General features: G+C 47.0%; 1 protein-coding gene across 1 annotated transcript in view; it reads left to right on the top strand.

Annotated features, from left to right (window-relative positions):
- The window catches only part of LOC124789611 (UDP-glucosyltransferase 2-like), a 93,197-nt gene that overhangs the window by 42,665 nt on the left and 27,736 nt on the right, over positions 1-22,796 (top strand). Inside the window, exons 3-4 of the mRNA XM_047257026.1 lie at positions 5,311-5,498; positions 17,722-18,184. Of these exons, the coding sequence (XP_047112982.1) occupies positions 5,311-5,498; positions 17,722-18,184 (651 nt within the window). The remainder of the gene's footprint in view (positions 1-5,310; positions 5,499-17,721; positions 18,185-22,796) is intronic.

The following is a 22,796-nucleotide window of genomic DNA, read 5'->3' as shown; positions in this document are numbered from 1 at the left end:
GGTTAAATTTCTCGTGTGTGGCACGTCATCTTCGTGGTGTAGCTATATTAATCGCCAGTAGTGTATGTCCACTGATGCGCCAAAGAAACTGCTAGAGGCATGCTTATTCAAATACAGACATATGTAAACAGACATAATACGGTGCTGCGGTCGCCAAAGCCTACATAAGACAGCAAGTGTTTGGCGCAGTTGTTAGATCGGTTACAGCTGCTACAATGGCAGGTTATAGAGATTTAGGTGAGTTTCAGAGTTATGTTATAGTTGGCGCACGAGCGTTGGGACACAGCATCTCTGAGGTAGCGATGAAGTGGGGATTTTCCCGTACGACCATTTAACAAGTGTGCCGTGAATATCAGGAATCCGGTAAAACATCAAATCCCCGACATTGCTGAGGCCGGAAAAATATCCTGCAAGAACGGGACCAACCACAACTGAAGAGAATCGTTCAACGTGATAGAAGTGCAACCCGTGCGCAAATTGCTGCAGATTTCAGTGCTAGGCCAGCAACAAGTGTCAGCGTGCGAACCATTCAGTGAAACATCATCGATATGGGCTTTCGGAGCCGAAGGCCCACTCGTGTACCTTTGATGACTGCTTGATAGAAAGTTTTACGTCTCACCTATGCCCGTGAGCACCGACATCAGACTGTTGATGACTAGAAACTTGTTGCCTGATAGGACGCATCTCGTTTCAAATTGTATCGAGCGGTTGGACGTGTACGGATATAGAGACAACCTCATGAATCCTTGGACCCTGCATGTCAGCAGGGGTCTGTTCACGCTGGTGGAGGCATTGCAGTTGGAGTGGTATGGGACCCTGATACATTTAGATACGACTCTGTCGGGTGACACGTATGTAAGCATACTGTCTGATCACCTGCGTCCATTCATGTCCATTGTGCATTACAGCGCACTTGAGCAGTTCCAGCAGGACAATGCGACAGCCTACACGTCCAGAATTGCTACAGAGTATCCAGGAGGAGTCTTTTTAGTTTAAACACTCCCCAGATATGACCATTATTGAGCATATCTGGGATGCCTTGCAACATGTTGTTCAGGATAGCACTCCACCACTCGCACTATTACGGATTTATGGACAGCCTTGTGTCAACTCCCCACAGCACTACTTCAGACATTAGTGGAGTCCAACCCACGTCGTTTTGCGGCACTTCTGCGTGCTCGCTGGGGCCCTACACAATATTAGGCAGGTGCACCAGTCCCTTTGGCTCTTCAGTGTATGTTATGTTACAAATTTTGATGCTCGCAGTCTCTTTCATCAAAATATATAGGTACTTCTCGTTAACGAAGAAGCAAGGAAATTTGGCAAGCAGCAAACTTTCCCAGTAAAAGTAAAGGAAAATAGCTGCAAATTGTTAATTCGTAATTATACCAAACTAAACAAATTTTTGTTCATTTCTATCCGATTTTCTATCTGTCCGTCTGTTGAAACCCCTTTTTCTCAGGAACGGATAGACGTATCGAAATTTACGTCACATACTGAGATCTAAGGTCCCTTGGTGGTGTAACAAATGTAAGCTTCTAAGTCAGTGCAAAAAAAAGATACGGTCGTTTATATCACATATTTAGGTACTCGCAAACTCACTCATCAAAACCTGTGAGTTACTTCCCATTGACCTAGAATCACGAAATTTGGCAAGAAGCATGGTTTAACAGTAAAAATCAAGAAAAAATCCGAAAAATTTTAATTTGTGCCTATCTCACGCGATAAAGATATTTTTACTGTCATTTTTTGTCCGATTGTCTGTCTTTTCGGCCGTCTGTTAAGGCCCTTTCTCTCAGGAAAGAGCAGACGTGTCAAATTGAAATTTAAGTCACATACTAAGGTCTACGGACCCTTGGCACTGTAAAAATATTTGCCTTCTAAGTAACGTCAGTCGAAAGGTACGCCCATTTATTGTATCACATAGTGTGATACCCGCAACTCACTCATTAAAACCTATAGGATATATCCCGTTGACCTAGAATCATGAAATTTGGAAGGAAGCGAGTTTTCACGGTACAAGCAAAGAAAACGTCAGGATACGGTAATGTGCAATTGTATCATTCAAAAATGTTTCTTTTTTCATTTGTTATCCGACTTCAAACTTACTAAAACATTCTCGGAAGTCTTGGAATTCCCGGGATCGATATCTTGCCAGTATCAATGCTGATAACAGGCAAAAACGTCAAAATTCTCGATTTCCGGAATGGATGAACTTTCTGTATACATAATTAAGCTTTTACGGACCACGTAGAGCGTAAGTCCTTTTCGCACCTGCAGATTTCTCTCTTTCTCCGAACTCCACATTTTCATATCCCTTTTTTCTACTGCGACTACTACTAAAGGTGCGAATTCTGTTTGTTATTCTGTGGTGCACTTCTCGTGTACTTCCTGATTATTTCAGACATAAAAATTTTAATCACAAATACCAAGTTTCACATATCACTCTTTGAAAAATTTTCTATCCTCCAGTGCTGTGGCTTGTCTTCCTGTAGCGAGGACATGTATTTCTTCCCTAATCTCTGTTTTATGGAACTGGATAATATGCAGGATAGATGCAAACTCTGTTAGTGATCTTTACAAGGTTGTTGAGGATTAAGACAATCTTTAAAAATGGTACAAACGGCTCTGAGCACTATGGGACTTAATATTTGAGGGCATCAGTCCCCTAGAACTTAGAACTACTTAAACCTAACCTAAGGACATCACACACATCCATCCCCGAGGCAGGATTCGAACTTGCGACCGTAGGCTATTTTTTAGGTACGTATATAGACTCACTAAGTATTCGTAGGCTTTATAAAGATTTTTGACAGTGTTAATATAGAACATCTGTGGGGAATAATGAAAAATTAGGTTATCCATTACATTTGACAGACGTTCTGAGGCGTCTGTACAAAAATATATCCATCACTGTAGCTTTAAATGGTAAAATGCCCCAGGTCGTACTGACAAAGAACTGGGAAAAGGGCCTAGCATATTACCCACATTTTTTAACACGTATGTGAACGAGAATGGAAAGAGGTAATTAGACAGAACAATCTGTCATACTGTAACACACATGCTGACGCTGCCACTCTTTTGGCGGAAAACAAAGATGACCTATAAAAAGGAATTTATTTGTTGGACAGTATACGTAAACAACATAACCTGCAGACATCAACAAGGAAATTGAAAATCGTGGTTTCCAAGGGAAAAGACGCAAAAGCTCAAAAATTGTTGTCAATAACGAAATATCAGACTCAGTTAAAGTATTTAACATTACATTTAAATATGATAAACGCACACAGCAGAAACGAGTAAAATTCTCAGATACACACAAGAAAAAGAGTTTTGCGTCACTTCGGTTCCGAGAGTTCTGGAACCTGTACAGATAAAAAGGAATGGAAATCGACATAAACATCATTTTCGGCCTTTTCATTGCTCATGAGAACCACAAATTACCTTCAGAGGTGGTGGTCCAGATAGCTGTACACTCTGGTACATCTAATACCCAGTAGCACGTCCTCTTGCAATGATGCATGCCTGCATTCGTCCTGGCATACTATCCACAAGTTCATCAAGGCAGTTTTGGTCCAGATTGTCCCACTCCTCAACGGCGAATCGGTGTAAGTCCCTCAGAGTGGTTGGTGTGTCACGTCGTCCGTAAACAGCCCTTTTACATATATCCCAGGCATGTTTGATAGGATTCATGTGTGGAGAACATGTTGGCCACCCTAGTCGAGCGATGTCGTTATCCTGTAGGAAGTTGTTCACAATACGTGCACGATGGGGGCGCGAATTGTCGTCTATGAAGAAGAATACCTAGTCAATATGCTGCCGATATGGTTGCACTATCGGTCGGAGGATATCATTCACGTACCGTACGCCCGTCACGGCGCTTCTGTGACCACCAGCGGCGCACATCGCCCCCACATTATGCCACCCCAAAACAGCAGGGAACTTCCACCTTAGTGCACTCGCAGGACAGTGTGGCTAAGGCGTTTAGCCTGATTGGGTTGCCTCCAAACACGTCTCCGAAGATTGTCTGGTTGAAGGCATATGCGACACTCATCGGTGAAGAGAATGTGGTGCCAATCCTGAGCGGTCCATTCGGCATGTTATTGGGCCCATCTGTACCGCGCTGTAAAGTGTCGTGGTTGCAAAGACGGACCTCGCCATGGACGTCGGTAGTGAAGTTACGCATCATGCAGGCTATTGCGCACAATTTGAGTCGTAACACAACGTCAGGGGTCTGCACGAAATGCATTATTCAACAAGGTGGCGTTGTTGTCACGGTTCCTCGGCGCCATAATCCGTAGGTAGCGGTCATCCACTGCAGTAGTAGTCCTTGGGCGGCCTGAGCGAGGCATGTCATCGACAGTTCATGTCTCTCTGTATCTCCTTCATGTCCGAACAACATCGCTTTGGTTCACTCCGAGACGCCTGGACACTTCTCCTGTTGAGAGCCCTGCCTGGCACAAAGTAGCAATGCGGACGCGATCGAACCGTGGTATTGACCATCTATGCATGGTTGAAATACAGACAACACGAGCCGTGTACCTACTTCCTGGTGAAATGACTTGAACTGATCGGCTGTCAGACCCCCTCCGTCTAATACGCGCTGCTCATGCATGGTTGTTTACGTCTTTGTGCGGGTTTAGTGACATCTCTGAACAGTCAAAGGGACTGTGTTTGTGATATAATATTCACAGTCAGCGTCTATCTTCAAGAGTTCTGGCGACTTTCAAAACTTTTTTGATGTGTTTCCATGGGGCACAGCCAAACAGTCAGTAGCTGCCTGAAAAACAAAACACGGAAAGAGATATAACCAAAACTTTTAAGTCAACCGGCTGTTCCTACTTTATCGCACGAAAGTGAGTCATGGGTCGCATATGAACATCAAGAGAGTAGAATTCAGGCGGTACAAATGAGCTTTCTATGAGCATTATGAGTATGTACATTGGACAGAAATAATAACGACTAACATTAGGAATGAATTGAATATTTATAAAGTATGCATAAAATTCACGAAAACAGAGAAAAATGGAATGAACACAGTAACATGGTGATCCGCCAACGATTCTCTCTCAGTATCTTAGAAAGCAGACCTAAAGGGAGAAGAAGAATGAAGGAAAGGTGTGTGCTGCAATAAGGAAGTGTCTAACCCTTCAACTATAAACACCTGCGACTCATATTTGATGATATGTTTTTCATTCCATTGCTTCAACTCTGCTCTATTTACGTATGTTTATGTTTTATGAAGTAAATCTTCATTGTGTACTTGATGTAGTGTACGGATTTCTTTCATATCACTTTTCTCATTTGCAGAAAAACATCGCAAATTACACGGAGATTGACATATCTCCTGCATACAGGTACCTGAGGAAGACCTTCGATTGGATGGAAATGGCGAAACATGCTTGGGACCCAGTCGAGATGTTATGGGGCATGGAGGACATGGCAGGTCCCATCTGTGAGGATGGCCTCAAGAGTCCGGAAATGCTCAAGTTCCTAAAGTATGTGTAAACCACATATCTGTTTTATCTTCATAGTGAACCAGTGCAGAGCAGAATAAATACGCTATCTGATCGAAAGTATCCAGACACTTATTGCAAGGTGTGATAAAAAAATACGGCAACGAATTTTTTTAGCAGAAACTGCTGACACTACAACCACTTGACATAATTTGACCCACAACCTGAACCGTTGAGACAGGCAGCGTCAAGCTGGAACATTTTCTGACTTGTCATTTAGCCCCCTGCGTGTCTGGGGGTTAGAATAGGCCCGAGGTATTCCTGCTTGTCGTAAGAGGCGACTAAAAGGAGTCTCACCCGTTTCGGCCTTTATGTGATGGTCCCCTGTAGGGTTTGACCTCCATTTTTCAAAATTTTCCCGAAGAGCGAACTATTTGGGGAAGGGCGCTTTACATAGTGCATTGTGTCCATCGTGCATTGAGATCTTTAGCCCACTTTCTCATCGTGGCATTGCAATCCCGCCCATTCCCCATATCCTGGGCTAAGACACCTTTCTGGATGCGTTTTCCACCATGCACTATGCAGTGTCACTTTCTGTGCCGACAATGACCATGGACTTCTTTGCACCTCATGCTCGGTAGCCAGTCCATCGTGGTGGAGTCACCATTTACCCTGTTGGTTGTAGACCCCTGACAACACAGGGATCACTCTGCTGATGCCTGCGCCGTTCACTCCTCACGTATGCCAAGGAGTAGATGCCCGTCACCCTGGGGCATCAGAACTCTCGGCAATGGCCATCCTGCCAGGTGGCCTTTGGTGCAGCTGGGTGGCGCCCGTGGGGCCCTGGAGTGGTTGGCATCAGGGTGGATGACACGCCATGAAACGTAGTACGTCATCTCTTGCTGGTGGTCCGCCGCCAACAGTCTCTAAGCGGCCAAAGTCCAACTTCAACGCTAAGAAATATGACCCCAAGTCGTTCCCCTCCCTGGTCACAACATGGGAGGAACGCTAGGCTAAGGATGGCAGTAAAGCTTCTTCGCCCCGGTACCTCGTATGTACGAGGGTTGATGGGGAAACTTTCATGTCCATGAAGCCTCAGTTTTTGAGGAGCATTTCGAGGACAAGTTTGGGGAGGTGGAGGGCTTGTCCAAAATGCGGTTTTGATGGAAACAGCATCCCCTGCCCAGTCACGAGCATTACTTGCTTCTGGCAAGTTCGGGGATGTTTCTGTTACCATCATGCCTCATAAGAGCTTAAATATGGTCGAGGGTATTATATTCCACAGGGACCTTCCTTTGCAGTCTGACGACGAGCTGTGCGCCAGTTTAGAGTGGCGAGGTGTTTATTTCGTCCGGCGCGTCCATCGGAGTCTGAGGGATAATCAGGTTCCCACCAGTGCCTTCATCTTGGCCTTCGAGGGTGACACATTTCCAGAGAAGGTCAAGTTGATGGTCTACCGCTGTGACGTCAAGCCATTTATCCCTCCCCTAATGCGGTGCCTTAAGTGCTGGGAGTTTGGCCATATGTCTTCGCGCTGTACTTTCAGCCCCACCTGTCGAGATTGTGGACGTCCATCGCATCGCAATACTCCATGTGCCCCGCCTCCCATCTGTGTCAGCAGCGGAGAGCATCATTCACCTTGCTCGCCAGACTGCAGGATTTTACAGAAAGAGAGGAAAATCATGGACTGTAACACTCTGGACTCACTGACCTACACTGAGTAAATTTGAGCACCTACATCCTATGGCTATGAACTCCTCATACGCCGCCGCTACGAGTGCATTTGTCGCCTCATCAGTTCCTCGAATTCCTGTCGCCTCTCTTCAGAACTGGGAGACTACACATGCCCCCTTGATGGTGGGTGGCGGGGGGGGGGGGGGAGGAGGCACTTACCTCCCTGTTGCTCCTGCACCACCTACTTCAGGAGAAACACCCTTCCTCCCCCCCCCCCCCAACCATTGGGAATGCTAGGGAGGGGTCCCTTGGGTTACTCCCTTCCTAAACTCAGTCTGTAGTGAAACTGTGCTCTTTCAAACCCCTCATGAAGCTGTGGCTGTCAGAATATGGACGACACAGGAAATAACTGTCTGCAATGTATATCTTCCTGCAGATGGTGCAGTACCCCTGAATGTATTAGCTGCACTGATTGATCAACTCCCTAAACCTTTCCTACTTTTGGGAGATTTTAACGCCCATAACCCCTTGTGGGGTGACACCGTACTTACTGGCCGAGGCAGAGATGTCGAAACTTTACTGTCTCAGTTCAACCTCTGCCTCTCAAATACTGGGGCCGTCACACATTTCAGTGTGGCTCGAGGTAGTTGCTCGGCCATTGATTTATCAATTTGCAGCGCAGGACTTCTCCCATCTATCCACTGGAGAGCACACCTGTGTGGTAGTGACCACTACCCAATCTCCCTGTCACTGCCCCAGCGTCAGGCTCACGAACGCCTGCCCAGATGGGCTTTAAGCAAGGCGGACTGGGAAACTTTCACCTCTGATGTCATCGTCGACTCTGCCCCGCATGGTAACATCGATGTGATGGTTGAGCAGGTGACTACCACAATCGTTTCTGTTGCAGAAAACGCGATCCCTCACTCTTTAGGGTGCCCCCGATAAAAGACAGACCCTTGGTGGTCGCCGGAAGTCGCTGAGGCAATTACAGAGCGTCGCCGAGCTCTACAGCGCAGCGACTATCGCGGTATATATATATATATATGGGTGTGGGTCCCTTATCACGGGATAATTATATATTTTTATTTTTATAATTATATATTTTATGATTATCGTACAAGGAGCAACATAGAGGTGAGATAAATGAATAATATGACAGTAACAATTGTGTAAACGTTTATCTATGATTCATTGAAATTTTGAATCAAGTATAGTAGCAGTAACTATTTTTTTTTCAAGAATCAAGGTAGCATTACAAGTACATTACAAGTATTTATATTACAAAGAATACCATATTATAAATACTTGTAATGTACTTGTAATGCTACCTTGATTCTTGAAAAAAAAAATAGATGCTGCTACTATACTTGATTCAAAATTTCAATGCACTATAGATAGATGTTAATACAATTGTTACTGTCATATTATTCATTTATCTCACCTCTATGTTGCTCCTTGTATATAGCACAATATTTACATAATACCATATAATTAGCATTCACACAAGCTGCTTACTACATCTGTCAACTTCATTTGTAATATTATACGCTCATAATGTAAGGTTTATCTTTGTGTTTTAATTTTCATTAAGTTATGTTATTCTTTAAAAACAGTCATTCTGTGAAATCAACGCAACCTGTATATTGTGATGTGCCTGACACTGTTGTGTTTGTAAATCTGCAATCTCTGTGATAACTTCACATGTGGCAAATTCTTTCTGGTGATTGTGTGTGTGTGGTGCTTTGCACAATATGGTGATGTACAAGTTACGTAAGTGCTGGATATATTTAGGAATATGCGAAAAATACAATCCTGCAACTTCGCAACAAAATCGCGCGGAATTTTCGACGTAAGTACCATAACCATTTAACCTCACATATTCATTTACGCTGTAGTTCATCGTTTGGAGGTTAGTTATTTTCGCATAGGGCGCTTCTAACACTGTTTTTCTAACGTAGGGCAACAACACGCCAAAAATACTTCGCCACAGTGGAATAATAAAAATAGAAAACGGACGATAATGTAATGTGCATCTTGAAAATCATTTGAACTTGCCATTTCGAAACCGGTAACGGCGCTATTTACCTAAATACACAGCAGTATTAACAGTGGCTGGTTGCTGTTTGCTTCTTTGTAAGAATTAACCTTTCATCCCAAACATGTTCTACAGGGCTGAGGTCGGGACTGGGGGAGGCCAGTCCATTTCAGGAATGACACTGTCCTCAAACAGTTGCCTCACAGACGTCACTTGACAGCGTGCACCGTCACCCTGATACGATCATTCATCATCTCTGAGCTGTTCCTCTACATTACGCAATACACAATGTTCTAAAAATGTTATGATGTACTCCCGCGTTCAGCGCTTCTTTAAGCCCAGTAAGGGTACCACACTGTAACCACGAAGGAACACCCCCATACCGTAACACCACCATCTTGTTACTTCACTGTTGGGGCTACACATGATAGCAGGTTATGTTCTCCAGGTATTTGCGGAACCCAATCCCTTCTATCGGATTGACAAAAGGTATAATGTAATTCATCACTGCAGATGACTAGATTCCAGTCATCCACTGCCCAGTGCCATGTTAGTTTAAAGCACATCAAGTGTCACTTAGCACTAAATATAGAAATAAGTGGCTTAGGAGGCGGTGCTTGACCGTTGTGTGCCACACTTAGCTCCTTACGCACAGTAACTGTGCCAGCTGGACTGCTGGAAGCGCCCTGTACCTCGCAATTATTTACACGTGCTGGTTTCATGCGATTCTTACAACCGCCAACCGCAGTGCTTGACAGTCCCTGTCCTCAGTACATGAGGTCTACCTGATCTTGTTTTAACTGTGGTTGTTCCTACGTGTTTTCACTTCACAGTCACATCACGAACAATCTACTTGGGCAGCTTTAGAAGGATTGAAATGTCCCTGATGGATCTGTTATTCATGTGATATCCAGTGACTGGTTCAGATCCTGACCGACGACCTACACTATTGTTATTGCTCTACTAAAGATAACACAATTGGGAATCAGAATAAAAATGCTCCTGTCACAGCACAAAAAAGGCAGATAGGTCCTGTGCATTATTAGGGATATAAAAGAAAGGAACTAGCTTTTCCACTTATCTGGCAAACATTTACATCAAAAAATCTTCACGTATTCGCGCTTTTTAACTCGTTAGTACTCTTGTCATGCAAACATAATGCATCGCGTCAACTAAAGTAACATGATAATTTTTTAGACTTTCCCAGTAATTCGGAGTCATCTCGTAGAATCGGGTGTACTGGCTGTGGTCTGCGTCTTCTCACGAGAGATTTCGTTTGCGCGGCCGCCGCCGGGGAAAACAGCGGAAACGGGCGCGGACAGAAGACGGAACGCCTAGAGATAAATAGAGTTGCCAGAAACGGCCGCAGTGGGCGCGGACGGCTTAGGGAACACCAGACACCACCCAGGCATAAATATGGGGCACGGTCAGCTTGTCGACCAGTCGCGGGAAACACCTGATCACGACAGCGGGTTACGACGTCGAAATATTGTGATGGAAAGTCGCAGACCATCGGCAGTACACCCGATTCCACGAGATGACATGATACGTGATGTCATGTCCTACAACATGACTGGTCCGAGCACGGGGCTCACAACCCGAACCGCACGCCGCTGTTAGGCACTAATGAAGGACTGGGTCCCTTACTTCGATTGCACATAATTCATTAAAGTCAATCCAACACATTTATTTCAAATAACATAAATGAAGTTACATTTGAATCTGTCTGACATTAAACAGGAATTTAAAAAAAAAACAATTTCAGTATCAGCTGATTTAGTGCGTGAAGCGCGAGTTAAGCCAGTAACCAGATAAACTAAACAATTCTCCGTACTTCAAAAGAAAGGGAAAAACAAAATTGAATCAATATACCCCACTGACAAATATCCAAAAAACCTTACAATACTACTCAAAAGAATACACTGAAGTGGGGAGCAGTCATTCATCCGACACAACACTTCAAAGTGAGTCAATAACACAGCTGCGTGCCCCAGAAAACTGCAAAACATTAAATACACTTCATTTGACGAATAACAAATACTCATTAACATGACGCCACTCCTGTTTGAACTTCAGTGTCCCAAAGAAACAGGCGCTTATTCTGAAAGAACAATTTTTTTTATATGTTTAATTTACAGCATTAAGGAATTCCAAAAGATGTCCAGTCGAACCCCCCCCCCCCCCCTTTCAGTTGAGCCAAAAATCTTTCCCCTTTCTAGGCGGAGGCTGAGCCAGAAACACAGAATGCCACAAAAACACAGTTTTGCTGAGAAATCTTACAAGACACCCAGAGCCAGTAACAGACAAGGGGTCGGTACCCACAAATAACACAGGCTAAGAGTCAGGCTGGGAGCACATCCTACGAGAAGTGGCTCACACGTTGCTCACCACAAACTGTAGACATTCCGGCCGAACATGCGCTTGCGGTGGCTGCTAGAAGGACGAAGCAACCAACAGGCCCCACGCCGTGCTTCTCACGCAGGCACCTCAATTTGTACAAACATCTAGGCCAACACCAACTCCGGACTCCCCTCTCACTGTGAGGCTTGGCACAGTTTATATGAAATGCCTTCCAGGCAACCAGTAACCGCCGCAGGAGTTTCACGATTAGCAAACAGCCCCAGCGCAACAGACATCACACATGTGCTTACTCCCGCCCCAAACCGACTGCCTCTCGCCGTCCCGCGCGCCCCAGCCGAAAACGCAAAGATGCTCATGCCCGGGGACGCGCTAAGATAACAAGCCGATCGCTGTTGATCGACCAGCGATTTGGCTCAATGACACATGCCATCATGTCATCCAACATGGCATCCGTCATGATGTGCAATACGACACAACGTGTCATTAAAGTATAGGATGCATGCATCCGCATTCTGGGGTACTTACTTTTATAGATGCGACCCCAACTTTCTGATACTTCCTGTTTTAGATACATCCCATTTTCTAGAACGACATAAATTTATGTGGCTCTGAGCACTATGGGACTTAACATCTATGGTCATCAGTCCCCTAGAACTTAGAACTACTTAAACCTAACTAACCTAAGGACAGCACACAACACCCAGTCATCACGAGGCAGAGAAAATCCCTGACCCCGCCGGGAATCGAACCCGGGAACCCGGGCGATAAATTTATGTCTGTGTGTCCTTAAACCCCTCACCATACATGCAACAGGGGGTGGCCTGAGAGAGTTCACTATGCTGGGGGAGTGGGGTTAACTCGTAACAAAGCGTGAATATACCAAGACGTTTTGATTTAAACGTCTTTGAACCTGCCAGGTAAGTCGGAAAACTAGTTCCATTCTTCAGCATCCATGACTCTGCCCAGGACATATTCACATTTTTTGTGGTACGATAGGAGCATTTTTCGTTGTGGTTCCCAAGTTTGACTTTAGAACGCCTTGTTGACTTGACGATGACTGATCCGGTATAGGTGTTTTTATTGCCTTTAGAAACGTGTTGCTTATATCGTGTCAACGGATAAAGCTTTCACAAAACAAGAGGACGACCATTAATTACTTAACCATTAATTACTTATCTTTGTCTACCTTCTCAGAAAATTTGAACCGACCGGCGCAAATTTGAAACAACAGTGACGGGCGTAAAAAGACTCACAAATATATATTTTTTGCACGTAAAATGCGAATCAGAATAGATTTTTGGAAGTTGGTTTCCAGTTTTATCCTAAGAAAGCATTTTTTATTTATTCGAATCCAAACCGTTTCCGCTCATTCAGTTCACGTGATAACGAATTTTAAGCGTAACATTTAGCTCGATTTTAAACCATCATAGTGTATCTCGAAAACGGATAAATGTTATTGGGCAAAAAAGCGAAAATCCCATTCTGGTCGATGACATTCCTCGCTCAGGCCGCTCAAGGGCTACTACTGCAGTGGATGACCGCTACCTCCGGATTATAGCTCGGAGGAACCCTGACAGCAACGCCACCATGTTGAATAATGCTTTTCGTGCAGCCACAGGACGTCGTGTTACGACTCAAACTGTGCGCAGTAGACTGCATGGTGCGCAACTTCAGACGTGCATAGCGAGGTCCGTCTTTACAACCGCGACACAATCCAGCGCGGTACAGATGGGCCCAACAACATGCCGAATGGACCGCTTAGGATTGGCATCACGTTCTCTTCACCGATAAGTGTCGCATATGCCTTCAACCAGACAATCGTCAGAGACGTGTTTGGAGCCAACCCAGTCAGGCTGAACGCCTTAGATACACACATATCGAGTGAACCAAGGTGGAGGTTCCCTGCTGTTTTAGGGTGGCATTATGTGGGGCCGACGTACGCCGCTGGTGTCGGTGGACAACAATTCGCGCCCCCATCGTACACATCGTGTGAACGACTTCCTTCAGGATAACGACATCACTCGGCTAGAGTGGCGAGCATGAATCCTATCGAACATGCCTGGGATGGATTAAAAAGGGCTGTTTATGGAAGACGTGAGCCACCCACCACTCTGAGGGATCCACGCCGAATCGCCTTTGAGGAGTGGCACAATGTGGACCAACAGTGCCTGGATGAACTTGTGGGTAGTATGCCACGACGAATACAGGCATGCATCAGTGCAAGAGGACGTGTTACTGGGTATTATAGTTACCAGTGTGTACAGCAATCTGGACCACCACCTCTGAAGGTCTCGCTGTATGGTGGTACAACGTGCTATGTGCCGTTTTCCTGGGCTATAAAAATGGCGGAAATGATGTTTATGTTGATACCTATTCCAATTTTCTGTACAGGTTCCGGAACTCTATGAACCGAGTTGATGCAAAAAAATTTTAATGTATGTAAATCCACCCAGGATTCCTACGGGGAGCACTAAGTTACTACGGCCTGGCTAATTGCTTCTAATATGTAGTGATGTATACAAACTTTCCTCTAGAATCAACCTGTTAGTGAAAACTGTATCAAAATCCCTACATTAGTTCCAGAGATAAGCCATGACATAGAGATAGAAAAGGACGGCTGGGGCTTTTATAATATTTGTAGAAGATACAAATAAAAGTGCTAGGCGCCTTTGTGATATGTATCTTGCAACGGAGAGAGAGAGAAGGTTCAAATATTGTGGCGCTCACTCATACCTGAGTTGTCACACTGTTGTGAAGCTGACCAGCCTAGGTTTCTCCGGAAGCATGAGCTAATGTTACTTAGGCGACGAAGAGTACAATTTCCTGAAATATAGAGCGTAATGAATGCAATTTCAGCGAACCAGCACGTGCGTTATAAGACATTGTGGTTGAGAGCAGTCTGTGAGTAATGGTCCTTTAGAGACATAAACTAGCTCACGTGTGAACAAACTTCTGCTGTAAACAGAACCTGGATTCATCCGAAGAAATGACGTTTTGCCATTCGTGCACCCAGGTTCGTCGTTGAGTACACCATCGTAGGCGCTCCTGTCTGTGATGCAGCGTCAAGGGTAAACGCAGGCATGGTCTCCCAGCTGATAGTCCATGCTGCTGCAAACGTCGTCGAACTGTTCGTGCAGATGGTTGTTGTCTTGCAAACGTCCCCATCTGTTGACTCAGGGATCGAGACACGACTGCACGATCCGTTACAGCCATGCGGTTAAGATGCCTGTCATCTCGACTGCTAGTGATAGGAGGCCGTTGGGATCCAGCACGGTGTGCCGTATTACCCTCCTGAACCCACAGATTCCGTATTGTGCTAACAGTCATTGGATCTCGACCAACGCGAGTAGCAATATCGCGATACGGTAAACCGCAATCGCGATAGGCTACAATCCGACCTTTATCAAAGTCGGAAACGTGACGGTACGTATTTCTCCTCCTTACGCGAGGCATGACAACAACGTTTCACCAGGCAACGCCGGTCTACTGCTGTTTGTGTATGAGAAATCGGTCGGAAACTTTCCTCATGTCAGCACGTTGTAGGTGTCGCCACCGGAGCCAACCTTGTGTGAATGCTCTGAAAAGCTAATCATTTGCATACCACAGCATCTTCTTCCTGTCCGTTAAATTTCGCGTCTGTAGCACATCATCTTCGTGGTGTAGCAATTTTAATGGCCAGTAGTGTATTTGTTACAGCGGTACGGCACTGTAACCTCCTTTTATAATGGCTGATCCACCTCTAGCGAGATCTTATGGTCACTGCCGCATTACACAGGAATGCCAGGATACTTTTGGTCAGATACTGTGCAAGCTTCGCTTGGTGATGCCGCCGGACGGCTGAGACACAGCTGATGCTTCCCTCTGTCGCAGGTCCGACAAGCAGCGGTACGACCTGGTGATGCCGCCGGACGGCTGAGACACAGCTGACGCTTCCCTCTGTCGCAGGTCCGACAAGCAGCGGTACGACCTGGTGATGCCGCCGGACGGCTGAGACACAGCTGACGCTTCCCTGTGTCGCAGGTCCGACAAGCAGCGGTACGACCTGGTGATGCCGCCGGACGGCTGAGACACAGCTGACGCTTCCCTCTGTCGCAGGTCCGACAAGCAGCGGTACGACCTGGTGATGCCGCCGGACGGCTGAGACACAGCTGACGCTTCCCTCTGTCGCAGGTCCGACAAGCAGCGGTACGACCTGGTGATGCCGCCGGACGGCTGAGACACAGCTGACGCTTCCCTCTGTCGCAGGTCCGACAAGCAGCGGTACGACCTGGTGATGCCGCCGGACGGCTGAGACACAGCTGACGCTTCCCTCTGTCGCAGGTCCGACAAGCAGCGGTACGACCTGGTGATGCCGCCGGACGGCTGAGACACAGCTGACGCTTCCCTGTGTCGCAGGTCCGACAAGCAGCGGTACGACCTGGTGATGCCGCCGGACGGCTGAGACACAGCTGACGCTTCCCTCTGTCGCAGGTCCGACAAGCAGCAGTACGACCTGGTGATGCCGCCTGACGGCTGAGACACAGCTGACACTTCCCTCTGTCGCAGGTCCGACAAGCAGCGGTACGACCTGGTGATGCCGCCGGACGGCTGAGACACAGCTGACGCTTCCCTCTGTTGCAGGTCCGACAAGCAGCGGTACGACCTGGTGATGCCGCCGGACGGCTGAGACACAGCTGACGCTTCCCTCTGTTGCAGGTCCGACTAGCAGCGGTACGACCTGGTGATGCCGCCGGACGGCTGAGACACAGCTGACGCTTCCCTCTGTTGCAGGTCCGACAAGCAGCGGTACGACCTGGTGATGCCGCCGGACGGCTGAGACGCAGCTGACGCTTCCCTCTGTCGCAGGTCCGACAAGCAGTGGTACGACCTGGTTATGCCGCCGGACGGCTGAGACACAGCTGACGCTTCTCTCTGTCGCAGGTCCGACAAGCAGCGGTACGACCTGGTGATGCCGCCGGACGGCTGAGACACAGCTGACGCTTCCCTCTGTCGCAGGTCCGACAAGCAGCGATACGACCTGGTGATGCCGCCGGACGGCTGAGACACAGCTGACGCTTCCCTCTGTCGCAGGTCCGACAAGCAGCGGTACGACCTGGTGATGCCGCCGGATGGCTGAGACACAGCTGACGCTTCCCTCTGTCGCAGGTCCGACAAGCAGCGGTACGACCTGGTGATGCCGCCGGACGGCTGAGACACAGCTGACGCTTCCCTCTGTCGCAGGTCCGACAAGCAGCGGTACGACCTGGTGATGCCGCCGGACGGCTGAGACACAGCTGACGCTTCCTTCTGTCGCAGGTCCGACAAGCAGCGGTACGACCTGGTGATGCCGCCGGACGGCTGAGACACAGCTGACGCTTCCCTCTGTCGCAGGTCCGACAAGCAGCGGTACAACCTGGTGATGCCGCCGGACGGCTGAGACGCAGCTGACGCTTCCCTCTGTCGCAGGTCCGACAAGCAGCGGTACGACCTGGTGATGCCGCCGGACGGCTGAGACGCAGCTGACGCTTCCCTCTGTCGCAGGTCCGACAAGCAGCGGTACGACCTGGTGATGCCGCCGGACGGCTGAGACGCAGCTGACGCTTCCCTCTGTCGCAGGTCCAACAAGCAGCGGTACGACCTGGTGATGCCGCCGGACGGCTGAGACACAGCTGACGCTTCCCTGTGTCGCAGGTCCAACAAGCAGCGGTACGACCTGGTGATGCCGCCAGACGGCTGAGACACAGCTGACGCTTCCCTCTGTCGCAGGTCCGACAAGCAGCGGTACGACCTGGTGATGCCGCCGGACGGCTGAGACACAGCTGACGCTTCCCTCTGTCGCAGGTCCGACAAGCAGTGGTACGACCTGGTGATGCCGCCGGACGGCTGAGACACAGCTGACGCTTCCCTCTGTCGCAGGTCCGACAAGCAGCGGTACGACCTGGTGATGCCGCCGGACGGCTGAGACACAGCTGACGCTTTCCTCTGTCGCAGGTCCGACAAGCAGCGGTACGACCTGGTGATGCCGCCGGACGGCTGAGACACAGCTGACGCTTCCCTCTGTCGCAGGTCCGACAAGCAGCGGTACGACCTGGTGATGCCGCCGGACGGCTGAGACACAGCTGACGCTTCCCTCTGTCGCAGGTCCGACAAGCAGCGGTACGACCTGGTGATGCCGCCGGACGGCTGAGACACAGCTGACGCTTCCCTCTGTCGCAGGTCCGACAAGCAGAGGTACGACCTGGTGATCGTGGAGCGCCTGCTGACTCCGTGCTTCTACGCGCTGCAGCACCTCGCCGGCTCGCCGCCGCTGGTCGGCTTCGTGTCGCTGGGCGCCTACCCCTACACCCACTGGAGCCACGGCAGCCCCGACAACCCGGCCTACCTGCCCAGCTGGGTGCTGCCCTACTCCGACCACATGACCTTCTGGCAGCGCCTCTACAGCACCTACTTCTGGCTCTACCTCAACTACGTCTGGTTCTACGTCGTGCTGCCGCGGCACGACAAACTCCAAAAGCAGTACTTTGGGCCCGAGGTCCCGTCCATCTATGAACTCGAGAGAAATTTCAGTTTCATGATTCTCTCCAATCATTTCATCGAAAACTATCCCAGGCCGAATCTGCCAAATTTCATCGAACTGACTGGACTCCATGTGAAACCGGAACTGGAGCCTCTTCCGAAGGTACAGTATGACTCATACAAATCCATAGCAGTGTATAAAAATGACTTTTTTAATAATAATATCAATATTTATACAGGGTGTTACAAAAAGGTACGGCCAAACTTTCAGGAAACATTCCTCACACACAAAGAAAGAAAATATGTTACGTGGACATGTGTCCGGAAACGCTTACTTTCCGTGTTAGAGCTCATTTTATTACTTCTCTTCGAGTCACATTAATCATGGAATAGAAACACACAGCAACAGAACGTACCAGCGTGACTTCAAACACTTTGTTACAGGAAATGTTCAAAATGTCCTCCGTTAGCGAGGATACATGCATCCACCCTCCATCGCATGGAATCCCTGATGCGCTGATGCAGCCCTGGAGAATGGCGTATTGTATCACAGCCGTCCACAATACGAACACGAACAGTCTCTACATTTGGTACCGGGGTTGTGTAGACAAGAACTTTCAAATGCCCCCATAAATGAAAGTGAAGAGGGTTGAGGTCAGGAGAGCGTGGAGGCCATGGAATTGGTCGGCGTCTACCAAACCATCGGTCACCGAATCTGTTGTTGTGAAGCGTACGAACACTTCGACTGAAACGTGCAGGAGCTCCATCATGCATGAACCACTTGTTGTGTCGTACTTATAAAGGCACATGTTCTAGCAGCACAGGTAGAGTATCCCATATGAAATCATGAGAACGTGCTCCATTGAGCGTAGGTGGAAGAACATGGGGCCCAATCAAGACATCACCAGCAATGCCTGCCCAAACGCTCACAGAAAATCTGTGTTGATGACGTGATTGCACAACTGCGTGCGGATTCTCGTCAGCCCACACATGTTGATTGCGAAAATTTACAATTTGATCACGTTGGAATGAAGCCTCATCCGTAAAGAGAACATTTGCACTGAAATGAGGATTGACACATTGTTGGATGAACGATTCGCAGAAGTGTACCCGTGGAGGCCAATCAGCTGCTGATAGTGCCTGCACACGCTGTACATGGTACGGAAACAACTGGTTCTCGCGTAGCACTCTCCATACAGTGACGTGGTCAACGTTACCTTGTACTGCAACAACTTCTCTGACGCTGACATTAGGGTTATCGTCAACTGCACGAAGAACTGCCTCGTCCATTGCAAGTGTCCTCGTCGTTCTAGGTCTTCCCCAGTCGCGAGTCATAGGCTGGAATGTTCCAGGCTCCCTAAGACGCCGACCAATTGCTTCGAACGTCTTCCTGTCGGGACACCTTCGTTCTGGAAATCTGTCTCGATACAAACGTACCGCGCCACGGCTATTGCCCCGTGCTAATTCAAACATCGAATGGGCATCTGCCAACTCCGCATTTGTAAACATTGCACTGACTGAAAAACCACGTTCGTGATGAACACTAACCTGTTGATGCTACGTACTGATGTGCTTGATGCTAGTGCTGTAGAGGAATGAGTCGCATGTCAACACAAGCACCGAAGTAAACATTACCTTCCTTCTATTGGGCCAACTGGCGGTGAATCGACAAAGTACAGTACATACTGACGAAACTAAAATGAGCTCTAACATGCAAATTAAGCGTTTCCGGACACATGTCCACATAACATCTTTTCTTTATTTGTGTGTGAGGAATGTTTCCTGAAAGTTTGGCCGTACCTTTTTGTAACACCCTCTATATGTGTTTGGAGAGAGAGAGAGAGAGAGAGAGAGAGAGAGAGAGAGAGAGAGAGAGAGAGAGATTGGTTTTTGATGGAGATTTTTACTTTAAGTCGTAGCTGGTACCTGAATTTTTGTTGCTGCCTCCTCGAATGATCAGCTTCTGCACCAGTTGGTGACGTATTGCAATTTGGAGGAAGTTATTGTTCTTTAAGGTTTAAAATACGACTCTGTTGGTTACTTGGCCGTATTGCGGATAGCTTTTAGCCCAATTTTTCGTAGCTTTCCATACTTAAGGGACCACTGTTGTAAGTAAGTAGGATCACACAGCAATCTGCTTTTCGTGGGAAAATGAGATTACTTGGCACACAAACTTCCTTCAAACTACACGTCCTGCTACATCAAAATTGGTCAGTGGAGTTCAGCACCATACTATTGTACAAGAACATAATCCAGTTACTGTAATTAAGAAATTATGAGAGGTTGTTGCTTATTGAATGAAAACTATAGAGAATGCATTTCTTTTCCTGTATTTTAGTGAACTTTGTACACTTACAGTTCTGTCGATTGATAGACGGCAACGACAATGAAGTTCACTTCCTTTTCCAAAAATAAGATATTTCTATTCTTCACTTCCAGAAAATTTGTATACATAAATGTCTGGCAACTCTTACACATACTTCACTCGGTTTTATCACTAAAATATCAATTTTCATTAAATGTAACAATACGTTCTGAACGACGGCCTAGAAACACGTCCTCTTTCCACAACATACAGATTAACAGTCTTTTTTTAAATAAAATCAATTGTCTTTTTTTCAGAGTCCACACTCAAAGATTCTCTAATACTATCGTTGCGGGGATTGCGCGCTAAAGAGTTTCCTGCTGTCCAGCTGCGCTTCGCTTCACTTCACTTCAAGTACTTTATGAATCACATTTACATTTACGGTATTTACATACATTACTGAGCTTCTCAGAATAAAATCAGATACAAATTAGTTTTAAAAAAAGGGGCAGTGAGGCTCACATAACATTACAAGTGCTAGAGAAAGTATATACAATATAAGCCTCAGCGATAATCTTAATAACAGTCTCGACTGAGATGTGATCAGCAGAATCCATGAGTTCTAAATCATTGTAGAAGTGGTTACGTGACACGATTCTGACCCTATTACTTACGATTTAATAGTTACGATTTAATAGTTACGATTTAATAGTTAATTTGCAACCGTTATATAGTTTCTCAGAACATACGGACGGCATACAGTGAGTAAAGCAACACTTTTTTTTTCCTGAAAGCAATTTCATTTTGTTCAGAATTCCAGTAGACCGTATTATTCTCTGCACTCTTTTGGTTACAAAACCCTATTTTTCAACACAATCTGCGTTCAATGCGATGACCTTATGCCACCTAACTGGGAGGGACTGTATGCTTGCATGTTACCACTCTATCGTCGACGTCGGAACCAACGTCTTGTTGCATCAATAATCTCCCCGTCATCCACTACTGCTTCCCGTGGAGTGCATCCTTCTTTGGACGAAACAGGTGGAAGTCGGAAGGTGTGAGATCAGGGCTGCAGAGTGGATGAGGAAGAACAGTCCAATGAAGTTTTGTGAGTTCCTGTCGGGTGTACAGTCTAACAGAGGTGGCCAGTTGAACAGTGAGGTATTTGACTATAAGCCCTCGATGACCTCGTGTGTTATATCCACAGATCAACACACATGTGCGAACAAAAAATTTTTATTAGGTGGAGCAAGGCCACCGCTTAATTTTACAAAAAGATAAACTTCCTTCAAAAAAACAAAAGGCTTCTTCTCCTACCAAAATTTTATAACAAGCCAAATAATTATACCGCCTTATTGAATTGAAATCTTAGCAACTGAACTGAATTTACGTTCCTTTGTCGGGTTTTCTCTCGGCGCTTTCCGGCGGATGCCGAGGAAGTAGACGGGCGCAGAGTCCGGAGTCGGTGGCCGGCGTAGCGAAGACGTGGCACCTGGACGTTCCGGCTGCGTCGAAGTATCTTCCGGTCGGCAGTCCACGGCGGGTCGAAAGACGTCTGCTTCCCTTTCTTCCGCTGTCGGGCGTCGCTAGCACTTGTTGGATGTAACGACCGACTTCGTCTGCCGAGCGCTGTTGGCAAACTGGGTGCACTCAGCCCTAGTGAGGCAAGTGGAGGAGGTACTTGACTGAGAAGCAGCAGCTCTGGTCACGAAAGCTGACAGCAGGTGGGAGAACGGTGTGCTGACCGCATGCCTCTGCGTATCAGCATCCAGGCTGCAGGTGAAACAGAGGTGGTCGGTGCCGTTGGGCCTTCAGTGGCCTGTTCGGAAGGATAAGAGTTGAACGATGTTTTTCAATACACAGGAAGAGTAAAATTTTTTTCACGATGTCGTCGTCTCTGTGGTGGTTTTCTTTCCTCAAACAACAGCATTGCAAAGACGGTCCGTTTTTAAGAACCGCCATGAAGTTAAGCATGGCTCCATTTTATCAGAATTTCGTTATTCCTGCAGATTTTTAGTTCCCGGATATATTTTAGTTCCTAAAGTTTAGTTAAAAAGTATCCTTCCACAATATTGGAAGATTTTAGTTGTGAGGAGAATCTGAAATTCATTTAGAGGATTTCAGTTTCATTAGGAGGATTTCACTTTTCCACTAAATCTTTAATCATAAAGGAGGTGCAGTAGCAAAGAGGGGCGTTTCGCAGAAATATACTGTCAGAAACGAGGAAGCTGTTCTACTTCTTACGTTTTTTCTGCTCATTTTCCATGGGAAAGGCCGGTGAGGGTCAGAGGTGAAGGCAAAATACCCGCCAAAATTGGCGAGCAAGTCCGGACAGAGGTTCTAAAATAAATTAAAAACAGGTGGAGTAGCGGTCAAGTCAGTGGATTCCCATTAACGACGAGTAAAGTTCAAATCAGTCTACCGTCCTCCCTATGTATGTTTTGCGCGGTTCCATAAAAAGAATACGGCA

The sequence above is a fragment of the Schistocerca piceifrons genome, chromosome 3 (genome assembly GCF_021461385.2).
Source record: "Schistocerca piceifrons isolate TAMUIC-IGC-003096 chromosome 3, iqSchPice1.1, whole genome shotgun sequence".
Classification (NCBI taxonomy): domain Eukaryota; kingdom Metazoa; phylum Arthropoda; class Insecta; order Orthoptera; family Acrididae; genus Schistocerca; species Schistocerca piceifrons.
Note: the sequence above shows the minus strand (reverse complement) of the source record. Positions and strands in the feature narration are given on the sequence as shown.